Source organism: Chelmon rostratus, chromosome 16, assembly GCF_017976325.1.
Source record: "Chelmon rostratus isolate fCheRos1 chromosome 16, fCheRos1.pri, whole genome shotgun sequence".
Classification (NCBI taxonomy): domain Eukaryota; kingdom Metazoa; phylum Chordata; class Actinopteri; order Chaetodontiformes; family Chaetodontidae; genus Chelmon; species Chelmon rostratus.
The window spans coordinates 24,998,727-25,018,511 of NC_055673.1; the positions used below are offsets into that span (position 1 = coordinate 24,998,727).

At 40.3% G+C, this 19,785-nt stretch overlaps 1 protein-coding gene across 1 annotated transcript; it reads left to right on the plus strand.

Annotated features, from left to right (window-relative positions):
• Positions 1-1,212: 1,212 nt before the first annotated feature.
• tspan13b (tetraspanin 13b) lies at positions 1,213-13,136 on the plus strand. Its single transcript, XM_041954941.1, has 6 exons — positions 1,213-1,407; positions 3,857-4,024; positions 5,631-5,711; positions 9,008-9,121; positions 9,247-9,357; positions 12,445-13,136. The coding sequence occupies exons 1-6, from the start codon at positions 1,345-1,347 to the stop codon at positions 12,517-12,519; spliced, it is 612 nt and encodes a 203-aa protein (XP_041810875.1). The 5' UTR covers positions 1,213-1,344; the 3' UTR covers positions 12,520-13,136.
• The last annotated feature ends 6,649 nt before the right edge of the window (positions 13,137-19,785 follow it).

Here is a 19,785-nt window from a genome sequence, read left to right on the forward strand (position 1 = left end):
TGGTATCCACAGCCCTGTGTGCCACAAAATAAGACAACATAAAATAAGATAATCCTTTATTAATCTGACTGTGGGGAAATTTGCAGTGTCACAACAGCAAAGTGGACAGTTTAATAGTGATATGCGTCAGAAAAAGAACACATTATATTATATTATATAAAAATATAAATCAAGAAAAAGCAAGATATGATTCAGAAGTAAACAATAGAATAAGTCAAAGTAAGTAAAACAAGGCAATGATTAGGTTAGACAATAATGCCGATAGGGACTGATGTGAATGTGTTATTGTGTCAGTATTGGTGTGTGGTCCACTGCAGTAGTGTTGATTGTAAAGTCTGACAGCAGCAGGAAGGAAGACCTGTGGTACGTCTTCTTTACATACTGTGGGTGGAGCAGCCTGTCACGGACAGAACTGTCCTGCATCTAATATCAAATATAGGTTAGAGTGAGCATAATCAGAGGTAAACTGTGGTCTAAAGCGTTGATCACTCTGGGTTGTGGTATGTGAGGTCATGCAGGGTCAGATCTGGTAAGAGGGAGACCATATGTGGAGGTGTAAACATGGAGATCCATCTTCCCTGAAGATGGACATAGGTTTGTAGGGTCAGCAAGACGTAACACTATGCAACATTGTGTTTTCTGTATGTTAAGGGCAGAGTCTTCTGAGCTGACCCTGAAATTCTCTCAGATGGCCGGCATCTGATCTGATACTGCTTGTTAATAAAGGTCTCTTCAACTCAAGCTTGTGTCAGCAGAGTTCTTCCAACATCATCATCACACCACTGCTCAGCAGGACATCACCACTATTCTCCTTTCTCTCACCACCTCTACTGGGTGACTGGGGCAACCCAGGACAAAGCTGGCCTTGCTACCAATAAGTCGCTTCCAGCAGCTGAGATGCTCTTGACCTAGCAGACCACTTCATAGAAGATGGCTGGTCCTCAAGAATGCCCCCGGCACTCCAAAAGGCCTGAATCTCCTCGGCAAATACTGCTCTGACCTTTCTTAAACAGTGCATTTATATTGTTATGCTGCTTAAATGTAGGCTAATACAGAAACTCAGTCACTTCTACCGTGACAAATGGCATACATTTATTTTGAAGGCTTGATATCTAACTTCCTATCTACTCCTGTTTCAATGTTCGTAATTGGCGCATTCGTGTTCGTTCTTTCCAGGTTAGAGCTGCTGCTGGGCAACCATCTTTCCATCATTCCCCAGCGGGGAAGAGGAATTATTGCCTACACGGACGTTTTTTCGGTCTGGATTTTAGTTCTGGAGACGACACATTTATTTAAACACTCATTTTAAGGATTCACTGTAGGCCTGTTCATTTATTGACGAAGATGGGATGTTCTAGATTCACCTGCTCTAAACACTCCCTGTGCGCGCTCAACATCCTTTATGTTGTAAGTATCCACAGCCGAATTGACCATATGGATTTCTATACTGCTGTTTTATCAACAGACCGCGTTTTATCCGTCCTGTGGGTGTAGGAAATGTCCTGCTAATTCACTGATGAGGTCAGACACGGCTTCAATCAATTATTCACTGTTGTACCAGGATCAGATGCTCACCGTACCCATCCCATAAAACCATATCAGAAAAAACAAAACGTAAAAAAAAGAAAAAAAAGTGGTCTGGTTTCTTTTTAAAGGAGGAAATGTTAGCGAAGTCCAACATTTAAAGCGTTAAATGTTGTTTCATTTCATCACATTTTATGGCATTACAAATTGCGTTTTCTGCAACATTTGAAAGTATCATCCCTACTTTCTCAACCTGAACTACACTACAGGTGTATACATGATCTTTACGGTTACAACAAGGTTTAGTTTCATAGTACACATGCGGGGCGTAGGGGGGGGCGACGCGGCCTGGGCATGTGTACTATGAAACCACCTGAAATTATCGGGGGACTCCACCGATCTGAAACCTAAGTCGGGAGTAGTACTGAGCCCGCGACGACTGTTGAGTAATGTTTTCTGCAGGTGTGGAGGAGATCTGTCAAGTCTGAGGAAAAAACTGATGACGTCATAATGATAGCTTTAGGGACTACACATGAATATTTTTTAATTCTAGCGTTTGCTGCTTAACTTTGAACCATTTACTCTTAGTCTGTCTGTCTGTAGTCAGCTCACTCACCACAAAACTTGCACAGTATTGTCTCGGTCAGTGGTCTTGTGAAAGCTACTTGTTAGGCACTCAGTTGAAGAACTTGCATTTGTCCTTGAAATATGATAAAATGGATGAGCTCCGAGGTGTAACGACTCTCGATATTAGTCTTTTTAATCACTACAGGTGTGTTCCCACAAACTAACTGCTCGCCTTCCTTGTACTTCATTAAAAAAGAATCATTTGTCGATTTCTCTTGGAAAGCCCTACAGTCAGCATGATGCGTTCAATGATAGGAACGCTATGTTTGAGTTGCGTTCAGGGACCACACGGAACAACATGTCGCTGACATGAGGCTTCAGCAGTCTGTGTTTGACAAACTAAAAGTCCAGAGTGTAGGATTTAAGGGGATCTATTGGAAAAGAAGAAACATGCATGTCTGTGTTTAGGATTGTAAATAATAACAGTGAGGGTGTTAACCTGTTTTTAGTTGTTTAAATCAAGCTTCTAAGTACTGTACCAAAGTTAACTTTAAGGACCAGTGTGTACGATTTAGTTGCATCTGATGATGAGGCTGCAGAGTGTAACCAGCTGAATACCCCTCGCGTCACCCCTCTCTTTCCAAGCATGTAGGAGAAACTACATTGGCCACAAAACACATGAAAACGTGAAGGCCTTGTTTAATATGAATATTATATTGCATTTCTGCCATATTCTGCCAATAGATCTTACACATTGGTCCTTTAAGTATTACATTTTCTGCTATTTTATACTTTTACTCGACTAACATCAGAAGAAAATAACTTTTCAATCAGTTTTTACTCTGTGTTAAAGAGTATGGTCAGCACCAGCTCTATATGAACCATCTCTATATGAACCAGCTCTATATGAACCATCTCTATATGAACCAGCTCTATATGGACAGTGTCCTGAGAAAACTTATGTTGTAATTTAGCACTATATAAATAAAATGTTTTATTTTTCAGCCATAGTTGCTAGTTACTTGGCAGATTATTATTTACATATAAATAATATATATTGGTTTGTATTGTTATAAATAAATGCATCTGTAATAACCCAATGTAAAAATAGATCATGAGTTTAATATAATATGTAATGAGCACTTTGACTTTTTATATATTGTTTATTTTACTGATAATGCTTTTTAATTTTTAACTTAAACCCAGGACTTCCTCTAATAAAGGATTCTTTTTACATTGTAGTGTTGCTACTTTTATTTAGCAGAAGATCTGTTTCCATGGTAAATTATATTTAATGTTGCCACGCTGTATGTAAGATAAGGAGATTTTGAGGGACACATTTTTACTGTAATGATTTACGTAACAGATTTGTCTTTGAGAATGTATATACAGAACGTCTTGCACTGAACACTGCATGTGTCACTGCTCCAGGTAAGTGTAGATACCTCGTGGCTGTGTGCCCCCGACTCATTAAGACGGTTGGTAATCAGTATCTGCACACAGTGTTGTAAGACGGGTGTACTATATACACAAGAGAACCCAGGACAGAGTTCAAAAGAAGCTGTCTTCCTGATGGGGTTTTATCTTTAAAGGGTTTTAAAAGGATTGTTTTTTTTTTCCAATTAAAGCTGCCTCCAGGTAATATTTTTTATTTGATAATGCAATCTTAACTATATTGCAAGGGTTACTATTATTACAAATGCTATGTGACTATTTTACACAATAATTCTAACATTAAGACTCAGTCTGCGTGTCTGTCCTATAGATGGTGAGCCTGCTGATGATTGGTATTGCAGCATGGGGTAAATGGTTCGGTCTGGTCTCCAGTTTTCAAGTAGTGGGAGGCATCATCGGTGTGGGCGTCTTCCTCTTTTTTGTGGCCCTAGCCGGCCTCATAGGGGCCATGAAACATCATCAGGTCCTGCTCTTCTTCGTATCCTTCAGATTGCTCATACTATAACTGTTATCAGTGCAGTTTGTTTTAAAACTTATATATATATATATATGATTGCCACCCAGAAAATGTCAAGTGGTTGCATTAGATCAGTATTTTTTTTTAATCATCACTAAATTACACAGAAAACCACTGCTGCCATTCTTTTTATGTGTTAAAGCTTCATGAGCAGGTTGCATTTTTTGGGTGCAAACAAAATGTTGTAGCACGTGCTTTCTTCAGTTGTAAATGACAGAACACCTGCTGTACAGTTTAGGGATCTGGGCTCTGTTCTTCTCATATCTCACAACTGATTTATCCAGATTGGAATGTTGATGGTTTGACGTGAGTCTGGATCTCTGGGTTTTTTGAAGCAGGTTTGAATGACATCTGGAACTATTCTCAGAGCAACAAGTCCTCAAGCCCAAACCTACAACAGTGCAACCAATTGACAGTTAGCTGGATAATGAGCAGACGTTTTAGGATGTACCCCATATGTGAACTAACGTTCAAATACAAATGAATTTCTTAGATTTATAATAAAAGAGTGTTGATATAAATAATGCTAGATGAGAGCATCCAGGTTACTCTAAAATTGCTATGATCTGCTGATGGAATCAATGAAAACATTTTTCATGAACAAGAGCTTTCTACACTTACTGTATATGTGCTAAAATATACTGGACGACCAAATGAAAGTTTGTACACTGAAAAAGGACCAAAGGAGTAGCAGTAGTTTCAGTATGGTGTACTTTGTCTTTTTAATTTGAATGTGTAGTTTGAGAAACTGTTAAGATTATTAACAAATCAATCCTCAAACTGCTTTCAAAAAGACCAGAACAAGCAGGATTATTTTTGCCTGGCAGTAGAAGGTTATTAGTCCTGTTCTCTGCATAACCAAGTTAAGTTGATTTGATTGTTGATGATTTGACACAACGTTAGAGTTTTCAAGTTTTGCAAAGCTGACTTTAAATATATTTTTGGCATATAGTCACAGCAACAAACCTTTAAAGGAATAGTTTAACATTTTATAAAAGGCACTTGCTTTCTTTTCTTTCTTTTGCTTCTTTTTTCTTGCTTACATTTGCTCTCTTTCTGAGAAGGAGGTGAGAGGACTAAACTAACTGACTTATGGTAAGGTAAACTAGGCTAACCATGCCCTAACACCCAGACATGAGAATAATACTGATCATTTCATCTTACCTTTTGAAATAAAGATATTAGAAGAACAGAGAAGATAGACAGTGCATGAACTGCTTCTTAAGCCTAAACGTGCAAAAGTGCAGGCTTATTCACAGCTACATGGTCGCCATGAGTGCTGATTGTTTTTGCTGTCTGTATTTCCAAAGTTCACTGCAATTAAAGACAACTTTACATGTTTGATGCAGTTTTTGCAAACAGTATGTTCAAACAGCTGTGCCACCACACTTAGCTGGATTTAGATGTTTGATTTATTTTGTGAAAAATGAATAAAGCATATTTTAATATTTTGAGTTAGAAATATAGAAATATACAATTCTGAAAAGGATTTTGACTCACAAAAATAGTATAGACAGGAAGATAGTTGGGAATAAATTTGTCGATGTTCCTTAACAGTGAAGCTAAGTACATGATCATCCTGTTTATGGTGTTTATTGTGCAGTTCTGTGTTTCCAGTGCTTGTTTGGCCATCAACAGGGAGCAACAGGTAAGGAGAAAATCATCTGTTTCTCCATTAAAGCAGCTTTTTGTAGGCAAATCCATCCTCAGAAATTTTAACAAACAATCAAACAATGACTGGCAGTCATTTTGAATCCATTGTTGTTTCATAATTTGTGTTTATGTGTGTGCATTGATAACTGGCCATGTTTTATACTAGGAAAAAGAAAGAACAATCTCTAAACCTGCAGTAGCTTTTACGAACCACAATGTAACGCAGCTGTAAAAGTGTGTGTCTAGACTAGACAAAAAGTAATTTGGCCACACAATTCTGGTCACCAATTTTTTCTATAGTCAATATTTATTGTCCCCAAACTACGTGTACCAACAGTGCAAATGTTAGCTAGCAATGCTCATCAACATGAGTGTTTGTGTCGGCTGACAGCGTAGTCTCATCCTCTGAATTATCTCAAAACTCAGCAGGAACTCCAATTATTTTTCCTACATGGCATTCCTTTGTTGTTATCTCTGTATATTTATGAATTGGAACAATAAAGCCTTGGGTTAAGTGCAGGGTTTTTTGCCAAATTTCCAACTGTTGACGTTTTTTCATTGCTGGTCAGTGAAACATCACTTGCTGAATTATGAATAGTTAAAAAACAGACGAGAACATCAGCACCTCGAGGGAACAGCATCCATTACCAGAAACTCAGTAATGATGAATATCATCACAACTTTCTACTGCTACTGATGATTAGATTATATAAAATGAATCATATTAAAGTATGTACTGTTGTAAAGCAGACGACTGTAGAAATGGGACACAGTCTAATGATTGCAGCATAGTTTTGCATCAAACCGGCCCTTACAGACTGGCTTTGGTTAGTCAATGTGTGCTTCATCGGAACTGGTTGTACCAAATAGCCACACTCAAAAGTGGAATGAAAAGCCGGTAACACGCCCGTAGGGCTCGAGGGAATTCAGGACTCAAATGCAGGAACACAAAACACCAAGGAAGGTCAAAGCACGATGGCTGGATTTATTAACACAAAGCCTGTTGGTACAGGCAAAAACAAAAAGCGCTTGGTCTCCAAAGAATTAACAAAAGGCACAAGGTTCTCAAAAAGGCAAAACTAGATCACAAAATACTATCAGGCAAGGCAAGGTTTTAGCAGGGACACAAGCCAGGGTTCACGAGATTCACAAGACAATCTGGCACAGAACAAAGGGAGACACGGACTATATATACATAAGGTAACAATGAACAGGTGGAGACAATCAGGCCGGCGCAGACAATCAGACAGGCGGGAAGGACACCAGTCAATGATCTGAAACGAGAGAAGAGCTTGGGTTTCACAATAAAACAGGAAGTGCCATCATCCATCATGCTTTTCTGCTGGAATGTACTGGCCCCATAAGCATTCTTTTGATTTTGCAACAAGCAGCAGGCCCCATATTTATTTATGTTGCAGGACGCACAACCTGTGCAAACAGGTGCCAAACCTTTCGCTGCTCTCTCCTGCTCCTAAAGGAGCAGGTGCAGTCAGTGATGCAGCGTAGTCCATTCCTCATGCACCTGGGGTCAGAGCTGTAGTAGTTGGACTCCACTTTGTCCCTGTAGTCTCTTTTGACATTCCAGATGGACTTCAGAAGACATAGAAGTCATATCTGGCTACTTTGATGCATCAGGGTCCCCTGAATTTAATGTGACAGACTGCTGAACATACTAAATATAGCCTATGACAGAGAGTGTGTATGACGTCTTCTCCTTTCTCCTTTGTCAAACATCTGCCAATCAATTGTATCAAAGCAGTCCTGTTTCACCCCCTCAACCTCTTTGCTCCATTTGCAAATGACCCTGGAACCTGGTTTTGCCTATTTCAATTTCACCTATATGCAGGCAAGAGCAGGATGGAGCAGTGGTCTGCCTTCCGAAAGCAGGGCGGGGGAGGGGTTTGTAGCAGTCTCTGAATGGGGTGTAGCAGTGATCCAGGGTCTGCTTTCCCCAGGTGGGAAAAGTGATATACTGCTAGCAAAATGTGAGAACTTGGCTATGTTGGAATCTCCCAAAACAATGAATGCAGCCTCTGTGTGTTCATTTTCCAGTCCATTTCCAATCCTGTACAGCTTGTCCAGGGCAAGATTTAGCCATGTCTCAGTGAAAGCCAGAACACAGCAGCTCCTAATGTGCTGTTGGTGTTTCAATCTGTGGACGCAGCTCATTTTGCTTGATGGTCCAAGGACTGAACATTAGCTAGTAGAATGCTAGGCCGAAGGAGTTTGTTGTTTTTCTGTCGGGTTCTGCACAGAGCGGGCTTCTCTCTCTTTGTTTCCTCTGGCGATGTGCAGATAAAGAAAAGACCCAGGGGAGTATGTTGTCCGTGGTGTCAGTCCAAACTGGCTGACAACGTGTTTGTCAGTCATACTCTTTTGCAATAGCACCAAGTGTGCAATAAAGACCTGTTCCAACTTCTCCCCACTAGTAGGCGCTACAGATCACCCACAAGCCGTCACCCTGATGAACAGTAAGCTAGTTATACAGTTTCATTAACCCTCTGACACCAAAACATCCACTTATCATCCAATAATGCACAGTTTTTAACATGAATCAGTCAGTGTTACTGTCAATACATCAAACCCCTGTACATTGTAAATTTCATTGTATATATTGTTTATTGCCTCATCATTCTCTGGATACATTGTTTATTGCTTTTTAAATATTTTTGCACTACTTAACTTATTGTTTCATCTTTTGGAGGGCTTTTTTGTCTTTTTTTTGTCCTCACTGAGCTGTACATAGTTTTTTCTTTGCGAGTACCGGTAGATTGATTGCAGTGTTTAAAATAGAGTCGAACTGTTGTACGACCACACATAGTTGGCCAAGAAAGCAGATTCTGATTCTTATTCTGATTCTGATTTATGTTTCTATCATGATGCTTGTACATTTTGTCAGATATCTAACGTTTTTTTGTGCTCTGGTTAATTCACCTATATTTTGGATGGATGGAATGACAAATCAACATAAACTTGATTTTGAAAAGCTGCCTGTTACTGAAATGTATATTTAGGTTTTGTAGTTGAAACACAAAGCACTGATATTGGCAATGGAAGACACTTTGCTGAGGGCTGTATGGACAATGCAGGTTACATGCTGTCCACTAATATTTTGGCAAAATGATAACACCCTGTCCAACCATTAGAGGATTGTATGATTAAAAATTAAACCCTCTCATTTTTTATCTTGCAAATATAGAGTGTGGAATGAACATGTCAAAATGCTGCACGTATGGAAATGCTGTCAAATGAACAGTAACGCTTCAAGTTGGTCCTGTCTGTGTGCTTCAGGATCACCTGCTAGAAGTGGGCTGGAATAACTCTCAGAGTACTCAAAGGGATGTTGAGAAGAGTCTCAACTGCTGTGGCTTCAAACAGGTGGACCCCAACCTCACCTGTGATGCTGTGAGTTTGGATCAGTGTTCCTGCCCCCTGTTATATTTCAGCATGTTAAAATAAAATCATGAAAATCTCTACACTGTCTGTCAAAAGCATTTGCTTGAAGTGTTGTGTCTCTTGTTCTCCTACAGGCTTGTTTTCCCAACCACTCCTGTTTGCCCTGTGCAGATAAGATCCAGGAACATGCTGGAGAGGCTCTCCGCTTTGTAGGAGGGATTGGACTTTTTTTCAGCTTCACCGAGGTGAGCGACAACTACAACACCGCTGAGGGTCGTTAGATTCTGTGTACAAGTTAGCATATAAATAGCATTAGTAGTGTTAGTCATAGTATTTGTATTAGTATGGAAGGGAAAGTAAGGAATGGATTGTGCCGAGAAACTCTGTGAGGGAAAAACTAACTGGTGCATTATGCTGCAAAGTGCTGTAAAGTAACTGCTACCGTATAATAAAGCAAGTAGGTAACAAAAGAATTAATGTGAATGAATGCATTGGCACAATTAAATGGTTCCATTTTAAATAGGGTGAGCTCTCTAAATTTCAATTTTGTCATTAGGCCATAGTGACAACATAATGAGGATCTTAGCAAAAGATCAAATGGCTTAGAGGGGGCTTAGCTGTGGAACATGAATATGAATATAGTTGGTCGTTATTATTAAAATTAGCAACTGGGTATGGGCCATTCTGCATCGTTTCAGTCCTAGTGAGAACCAATTTCAGCCCAGATTGCAATTGATTTTCATTTTAAGAATGGCTTTTCTCTGTTTTTGCAAATGAAAAAAGCCAAAAAGGCAACATATCAAGTGTTGAAAATCGGAAATTTCATTGTCTTTGAAAATTATATCCCGAGGAGACCATTTGCTATAATTCTGAAAGTTTTGTTTTGTGCAAACAGCAAATGGAGGTGCAAATGAGAAAAACAAGAACAAAAAAGGTGCAAATAAGAACAATACATTACAACTGTTCAAACAATAAAAAAAATAAAAAATAAAAATTTTAAAATAAAAAAAAAAAAGGTATCCTATGTACTGTAAGTTTAAGAAAAAAAAAAAAGAAAGTGTCTTTTGCCCAGCAATAGTGGATTTGGATGTGTGGATGTTTGAAATCACAGAGGAACAGAGGTTATTGCACATAATAACTATACATTTGAGTTGTACAGTCCACAGCGGTGGGAATGAATGACCTGCGGTAGCACTCCTTCCTGCACTGAGGGGGCCTCAGTCGGTCACTGTAAGAGCTGCTCAGCTCCTCTACAGTCCGGTGCAGTGGGTGAGAGCTGCTGTCCATGATGGCTGTGAGCTTGACCAACAGCCTCCTCTCACCCACCTCCTCCACAAAGTCCATTGGGCAGTCCAGGACGGAGCTGGCCCTCCTGACCAGCTTGTTTAGTCACTTCCTGTCCCGCTCTGTGCTGCCCAGGGCCCAGCAGACGACAGCGTAGAGGATAGCAGAGGCTACCACAGAGTCATAAAAAGTCCTGAGCAGGGCTCTGCACACTCCAAAGGACCTCTGTCTCCTCAGGAGGTGGAGGCGACTCTGGCCCCTCTTGTACAGGGCGTCGGTGTTGTGGGACCAGTCCAGTTTATTGTTGAGGTGAACCCCCAGGTACTTGAAATTTTCCACTGTCTCAATGTCCTCCCCCGGATGTTCACTGGTGAGTGTGGTAGTGTCCTCCTTCTGAAGTCAACCACCATCTCCTTCGTCTTACTGGTGTTCAAGCACAGGTGGTTACGCTCACACCAGGTGTAGGGAACAGTCCGTGTGGGTGTAGGGGAGCAGGGGGCAGGTGAAGGTGGTCTGGGGAGAGGGGAAGTGCCCACTGGGCTGGAGGTGTGTGAGGAGGGGAAAGCAGGAAGTTGGCGGCAGAGGAATGTACACGCAAAACACAGTCACGTGCAGAAACTCCCTCGGTAGATAGTATGGCCGCATGGCCACAACAAGCAGCTCCAGGTCCCATGTGCACAGCTGTTCCTTCATGTGCACGTTCGCTGGGTTGCACCAGCGCTCATTCAGATACTCTGCCAGCCCCCCTCCTTTCTTCTTACCACTCTCCGCTGCACTCTGGTCTGCATGCACAAGTGTAAATCCGTTCAGGGAAACCAGAGAGTCGGGTATCAGTCCATTCAGCCACGTCTCAGAGAAACACATGAGGCTGCACTCCCGGTACTCCCTCTGTATATATCATTCAGCATTAATGGTGGCTTCACAAATGTGCAGGTATGCACCCCCAAACCATCACAGATGCTGGCTTTTGAACTGTGCACTGATAACAAGCTGGATGGTCCCTCTCTACTTTAGCCTGGAGGACATGGCGTCCATGATTTCCAAAAAGAATTTTAAATTTTGACCCGTCAGACCACAGGACATTTTTCCACATCACCTCAGTCCATTAGCTCCAGACCAGAGAAGGTGGCAGTGTTTCTGGATTTATGCTTTCCCCTTTGCATGGTTGGGTTTCAGCTTGCATTTGTGGATGCTGTGTTCACAAACAATGGTTTCTGAAAGTATCCCTGAGCCCATGCAGCGATGTCCACTACATAATTCTGTCTGTTTTCAATGCATAGCATTTGAGGGCCAAGGATCACGGCCATGCAATATTGGTTTTCGGTCTTGTTCAATTCAATCTAATGAATTCAATTTTATTTATCTAGCGCCAAATCACAACCAAAGTTGTCTCAGGAGCTGGTCTTTAGAGCAGGTACAGCCCAGTCTCTTTAGCTACAGAGACCCAACAACTCCCTTATGAGCGAGCACTTGGCAACAGCGGCAAGGAAAAACTTCCTTTTAGGAGGCAGAAACCTCAAGCAGAACCAGGCTCTGGGTGGGCGGCCATCTGCTTGGGTGAGAGAGAGAAAGAGAGAGAGAGAGAGAGAGAGAGAGAGAGAGAGAGAGAGAGAGAGAGAGAAAGAGGTTCAAATTAATTAACCCAATTGATTGTGAGATTTTCCACTAGGTGTTTTCTTTTAGCATTTCACAACTTTTCCAGTCTTTTGTTGACACTGTCCCAACTTGTTGGAAACATATTGCTGACATCAGATTCTAAATGAGGATATAATTTTCAAAAAAACAATGAAATTTCAAGTTTGCGCTGTTTTCAATCCAATATGAGCTTTCAGTGTTTTATTCTGTTTCTATTTGCGTTTTACACAGTCTTCCAACTTTCGGGAACAATGGTTTTGTAGCAAAACAAATGTTACAAAGTGCTTCAGAAGGCAGTAAAAGCAAAATAAATTTTCCAAAAGTAAAAATTATTTAAGGGAAAAATGACGAAAAGAAGAAAAAGAAAATATCTGTGCTATCAGTGTTCAACTGTTATTGTGTCCATGTGTCAGATTCTGGGAGTGTGGCTCACATACCGCTACAGGAATCAAAAGGACCCCAGAGCAAACCCCAGTGCTTTCCTGTGAGACAGCTTCAGCCCTGCTGTCACCTCACCCCCTACGGACCTTCTCTGGGGTTTAACTGTTAATACAAGACTGACCTGTGTGTTTCCACTGACTGCTGCAGTGCTGTTATTATGTGATGTGCTTGGTTTGCGAGAGCGAAGGTGTTCTGAAAACAAGTTGTTGTGTGTGAAGGAACAATGCACATGTTCCTTCCAGCGTCACAGCTCTGCATAAGAAAAGTGTCTGATGCTGAACATGCTGAACATGTACAGTTAGTACACTGAGCGCTTGTTGGTGTAAAAACAGGGAACTTTGTCTGCAGTAGTCCACTGTATATTCCCATATAAGTCTGTAGCATCCTGCCTGATGATGACTCTGATCAACTGTTTTGTTTTTGTTTTTGTTTTTTTTGTTTTTTTTTTGCAGTCGGTCCAACTGAATGCAATAATGTCAGCCACTACTCTGTATATTGGTTTCTAAATTATTTGGACCATGTATGAATGTGTAAGGAGGTGACCTGGGAGCCTATGTGCATCTGTGTGTGTGTGTTTGTGTGTGTCTGTCGCTGGTCCACTATTTTGACTCACTCTTGGCTGGTGCTGCGTATTTGGCATTTTGCATGACTCTTCTGCAGATGTAAGCTACTGTATGAGAACTGCAATGATGATTCTGTAAACCACCAGTCTGAGCCTTTGTTCTGTAAACCACAATAAAACACAAATGGAAGAAAAAGACCAGTGTCTCCTTTTCTTGTTTTTTCTCCGTAAAATCTTTAGGTTTTTAAAAGTGTATAAAATGTTAGACTTAAGCGCTACAAAAATATTCAGGTCTAAAGGGCTCATTTTGTTAAAACAAATGAAAAATATGTCAGCACAGTAAGATTATTTCATTTTGTTTCTAATACAAATCAACGTGTTTCATAAGATTCCTAATATTGAGTGTCAGTATCTTGACAGAAGATGAAGAGACCTCTATGGCTGGGGAATGTCATCTACCTCAGGAGGTCTATTTTTGAAGCTACATAGCTATGTGGGTGACCCACTAGTTGCAGCAGACGGTGTAATGGTGAGGAGGCTTGTTTTGTTAAGACACTGAAAAACTCCTGCAGAACCATCTTTTCATTAATGGATTATACAGTAAAGGGAAGTTGCCTTGTTCAAAATGAGAAATAGGGTCGATCATTATGTGACTATATATGGTGGTCTTTTAAAATGTAGAATGCAGGACAAATAAGGCTATAGATTATACTGAAGGTTAATGAAATTAAATTGATGTTATATTGGAAGACGAGACAGTAAATATTTGTGTAAGAAGATGTGTATGCAGATTTCTATGTTTGTGCATGCCAGTATGTATTTTAATATCTGTACAGTAGTGTTATGTTGTGAGATATAACACAGACAATGAAGGATTAGAATAGTAAAAAGGATTTATTGTCAAAAAAGTACAAGGGAGAGCAAAGTGGCCGAGACTTGTTACCAGGCTAGTGAGTACAACGATCTGGTGACGAGAGCCCAGATTTTATCCTGCGGTTTATGAGTGTGGATTTTCTGCAGCTGTGGTGGCTGACTGGCACTGGAAGCAGGTGTAGGTGAGACAAGATTGCAGAATAGGACAAACACAAAGAGAGTCTGATGTGACACAGAGGTATAGGAGAGCACAGGCTTCCTGACAATTAGGCGTATGTGCTGTATGTGTCCAGTTGTGTTTTTTAATGATTTTCTTACTAGAGAAATTATGTTTGTTAATATGCCAAAATCAATAAAATGATTAAAAAACACCTGGTACTAGACAAGTCAGTTGTTCAAATAGACAAGTTAAAATAATTGTTGGAAAGTGACAGTGAAAGAGGAGTGGAGGCTGTTACAGCAGCAGAATCCTGTTCAGCGATCACATATGGTTGTAATGTTCAGGTGTATACATACATTGAGCCATGTAGTGTGTATATGTAATATATCAGCTTGTCTTAGCTTTTCATTGAAGCTACATAGTGGTACACTGGGTAAAGCATTCTAACCCAAGACTATATATATCTTGTGCACCATTTTGGACATATTTTACATATTTACATATGGACATAATGCAGCCTGAAATATTTTGTATCTTTGGAGTCATTAGGGTCAAGATTTTTACTGACTGACTCACAAGTGAGTCTGAGGATACTAAGAAAAGGAAGATTTCAGACATTTTTGTTTTCTTGTGAAACAGAAATCAAAAATCTGTAACTAATAATAACTATGACCTCCACTTTGCAAAAAATGCAAATATGAATAAAAAATATTTTTATATCACCCATTTTCTTTCACTCAAAAGTCAATAATTCAAAGTGATGTTATTTGAGGAGAACACATTTCATGCTGTAGAGTTTTGTCATCAATGGTGATGGTGACATAGCTTGTTTTTCTGGATTAACAGACAACTTACAGTTGTGTTCAAAATAATAGCAGTCCCACATCACTAGCAAGATAAATCTCTGTTTTTGTTAGAATTTCAACTTCTACACTGCAAGTAGGTTTCTAGAGGGTTTAGTAAAGGTATAGAAAACCAACAGACCCAACAGGCATGACGTGCATGCTGCTGATTCTGTGGAACTGAATCATGAACTGAAAGGGGCATGTTCAAAAAAATAGCAGTGCTGAGTTCACTTAGTGTGGTCATTGATTCTGTGAGAAAAATAGGTGTTAAACAGGTGGCCCTGATTTAAGGATCAAGGCAACTGACGCTGCACGTGCTGGCTGTGCATCCTTGAAAAACAGAGTAAAATGGGTCCTTCAAGACACTGTTCAGAAGAAGAGCGTTCTTTGTTGAAGAAATTAATAAAAGAGGGAAAACCTATTAAGAAGTGCAGAAAATGATGGGCTGTTCAGCTAAAATGATATAGGTTGAGATCATTTCGGCCCCAAGGCCTCTAATCATTCGCTTTACCAGATAAAACTGCGAGACTCTGAGCACCAGCTATCCTGAGGGAACCAGCTACTAGATGGTAGATGATAACACTTTAAAATGGCAGCCAAAACCAGAAAGGCGAGGAAGAAAAAGAAAAACGACTATTCGAATGAATAACCAAACTGGCAAAGGCTCAGCCAATGATCAGCTCCAGGAGGATCAAAGAAGATCTCAGGTTGCCTGTGAGTACTGTAACAATCAGACAACGTCTATGTGAAGCCAAGCTACCAGCAAGAAGCTCCCACAAAGTCCCATTGTTAATAAAAAGACATGTGCTGAAGCGGTTACAATGTGCCAAAGAACAGATTGACTGGCCTAAAAAGAAATGGCGTAATATTTTGTGGAGTGATGAGAGTAAGATTGTTCTTTTTGGGCCACAGGCAGTTTGTCAGACGTCCTGCAAACACTGAATTCAAGCCACAGTACACAGTGAAGACAGTGAAGCGTGGTGGTGCAAGCATCATGATATGGGGATGTTTCTCATACTATGGTGTTGGTCCTATTTATCGCATACCAGGGATCATGGATCAGTTTGAGTACATCAGAATACTGGAAGAAGTCATGTTGCCGTATGCTGAAGAGGAAATGTCTTTGAAATGGGTGTTTCAACAAGACACTGACCCCAAACACACCAGCAAGCGGGCAAAATCATGGTTCCAGACAAACAGCATTCAGGTAATGGTGTGGCCAGCACAATCCCCAGACCTTAATCCCATAGAAACCTTGTGGGCTGACATAAAAAATGATGTTCAGGAGGAAAAACCAAGAAATGCAGAGGAATTGTGGAACAATTGTCCTGGGCTGCAATAGCTCTTGACCGGTGCCAGAAGTTGGTCGACTCAATGCACCACAGATGTGAAGCAGTTAGCAGGAACCATGGTTATGCAACTAAATATTAATTTAGGATTCTCAGGAAGGTTGAATCTTCAAGCATTTCTTAGTTTATACAGTACATTTTTGAGTTTGTATAGACAGATGTCAACGCTGCTATTTTTTTAAACATTATATTTCTTGACTTTATCATATTATCAAATTCAATTACTTTTCCAGTTCTCTTGTTTTGAAATAGAATGCACAGTGTCCCCAATGCATTTGTGTTCATTAAAATACGTTTACTCACCTTTTTAAAGACACTGCTATTATTTTGAACACAACTGTACATGGGCAGCAAATGGCCATGTATTGACTTTTAAGGGACTACATATATGATGTCAAATTTGCCAGAGAAAAATTGCACTGAGATACAGGGAAGTCTACTCCCTTTAGATAAAATGCAAACCAGGCAAGTGCTGAGCCAGAAAGTCCCACCCACTCCTATAGCCTTTCAAGATAAGATAAGATCAACTTTATTAATCCCCTGCTGGGGGAATTTGGTGTTACAAGCAGCATCAATAGCAATAGTAAAAGCAATGGAAAATACAAAATAAAAAATAAAAAATTGACTATATACTGTAATGAAAATAATATTGCCAATGAAAAATACTGAGAAATATGAAAAAATGCACAAGGATTTAAACAAAAGATTGCACAAGGTTGGCATGGATACGTTCTGTTCAGTATTTGCTCTATTGCACAATAGATAAATATATACATGTGTCACAGTGGAAATTAAAATATATATGCATAGGTGTAGTATTTAAGTAAAAAAGAATGTAATACTGCACAGGTTATAGCATGTATGAGATAGAAGGATGTGTTACAGTAGTGCAAAGAAAAACAGTGTGTGTGTAAACACAGTGCTACATTATACAGTGCCTGTGATGAATAACCTGACAGCTGATGGAATGAAGGACCTGCAGTAGCGTTCCTTCTTGCACACTGGATGCAGCAGTCTGTTGCTGATGGAGCTGCTGAGGGCCCCCACTGTGTCATGCAGGGGTTAAGACGGCTTGTCAATGATAGATGTCAGCTTGGCTGACATCCTCATCTCACCTATGTTCTCAGTGGTGGCAGTCCAGGACAGAGCCAGCTCTCCTGACCAGTTTGTTTAGTCTCTTTCTGTTGCTCTCAGAGTTTCCACAGCCCCCGCAGACCAGTGAGACAACTTCGGTTGTGATTTGGCACTATATAAATAAAACTGAATAGAATTGAATTGAATTGAACGCCAGTATTCTAGGAATTTTTACTTTTGTATTGATTGGCCGCTATAAAACATACAGCCAACATGCATATCGCTTACTTTCTAGCTTGCATACCACCTCTTCTGAGTATAGATGACCACATGGTAATCGGGACTAAACTAAGTTATCAACCTGGTCCATACCCACGTCTTAGACCCACTAAGACCCAGATTTTGGGGCAAAGAATGATTAGAATAGAACAGAAACTAGAATAAAAATTACATGTGTAGTCAGAATTTGGATGCAGTCCCGTGAATCTGCCCCTTCTCTTCTTTTCTCCAGTTATTATGCTTGTGATAGGGCACTGAGTTCAACAGGGTTGATGCGCAAGACCAAAACCAAAATGTCATTTAGACAATACACGAGTTCAGGTGCTGGTTTACTGGCTCGACTGTCGCTGTCCTTTGTATGTTTGTGACCTTGGCTGCTCCAGCCAAGGTCTGTGTTTGTGTGATCACTATTTGATTCGGTCCAAGAATCCCTCAACACCTGTAACCTTCTCTTCAGATGCGGGTGTGTGTGTTGGTATATTGCGCACTCGACAGATGATGTCAGTTTTGCCTGTGGTGTCCCCCTTGAGCCATGTCCACCATATAAGACTTGCCTGATTTCTTACTTGTTGGGCCAGTTTATGTCTAGGTTCTCAGATAGGGGAGGTAAAGTTGTCCAAATTTTTCGACCATCGGCAGCTCTCCAGGACTGACTCAGGTACAGAGAGAAGCTGTGGCCCTGCATATTGTCAGAGCTGGCAATATTAAATTCCTCCAGAGAATTAAACTTCGGCATGTCGAGCTGTTCCGGTTACCTGGGCCACTTCTCACACCATGTAATGTCTGCTTACATCTGAGTAACAAGATGGAGGACACTCCGCTGCGTTTAATACCAAACTGCTCTAAACATCTCATTAACACAGAGAAAATACAGTCCTTCCACACTAACCTGTCCTAACCTCACCTAATACTAATACTAATAATGTCCTGGACTGAGGGAATATAGAGTAAATGGTAAATGGACTGCATTTCTATAATAATTTTCCAGTCTCACAAAGTGCTTTATAACACTAGCACTGGCCTATGCACACACACATAATCATACACTGGTGGCAGAGGCTACTGTGCAAGGACACTATGTAGACTGCAACGGCCAGGGATCAAACCTGTCACTCCGTGGTGAGGTTTGTCTCATCTTGGGGTTTTTGTCTCGTTATTTCCTGTTTTATTTTGAAAGTCTAACTCTCCTCTCGTTTCAGAGCACTTGCCCTTCCTCCTGTGTCATCGGCGTGTCCGTCCTGATGACCCATTGTTTCCACCTGTTCCTGATTACCCTCCATGTGTTAAATAGTCTGCGTCTCCCTTGTCTTGTGCCAGTGTGTCTTAGTCCGAGAGCCAATTCACCCGTGCCTATCTTTGTCCCGTTCCCATCTTTGTCCCGTTCCCATAGCCACAGTATCTCGTCCACGTGTTCCATTGTCCTCTTCGTGAGTGTTTTTGTTTGTAAGTTTTATAGTTCAGATTTTGACTTTTTGTTTCTCCTAGTTAACCCGTTTTGTAGTCCTCATTAAGAGAGTTTTTTTGTTGTTAGACTTTTCATTCTTAGTGTTAGTATTCCTCTGTTTTCTAAAGAGTGATTTTCTTTTCGATAGATTATCTAGTCAGGTTTTGTTTTCTATTAGTCTTGTTTTCTTCCTCCCTCGGGAGCAATTTCAGTTTGTAGTATTCATCATAGTGTTTCTGTTATTTTGTTATCCTCTGCTAGAGCATTTTATGTTAGTTCTTTTCATTTCTTAGTTCAGCATTATTGTGTATATCATTAGTGTGTGTATATATATAGATATCTAGATAATTTCATAGCTTTGTCTTCCTTTGCTCATCGAAGAGGTTTGGGATTTCGTGCTAAAAAAAGCTGTGATCATTTAAAGTCTCTGCATCTGAGTTCTTATTGTGTGCCGGCCTGACAAAACCGACCTTGTGATCAGTCTACCTCCTGGACCATAGCCACCCAAATTCATTGTTTTCCTCTTTTTTTCCTAATTCATCTATGCATATTTCAAGATAATCAAGCAAAACAGGGTTTTGTAAATTTATTTGAAATTAATGACTGAAATATACCATTGACATAAGTTTTCACTCCCTTTACTTAGTACTTAGGACTAAATATTTTGCACCTTTGGCAGCAATGACAGCCTCGTGGCTTCTTGGGAATGATCCTACGAGCTAGGCAC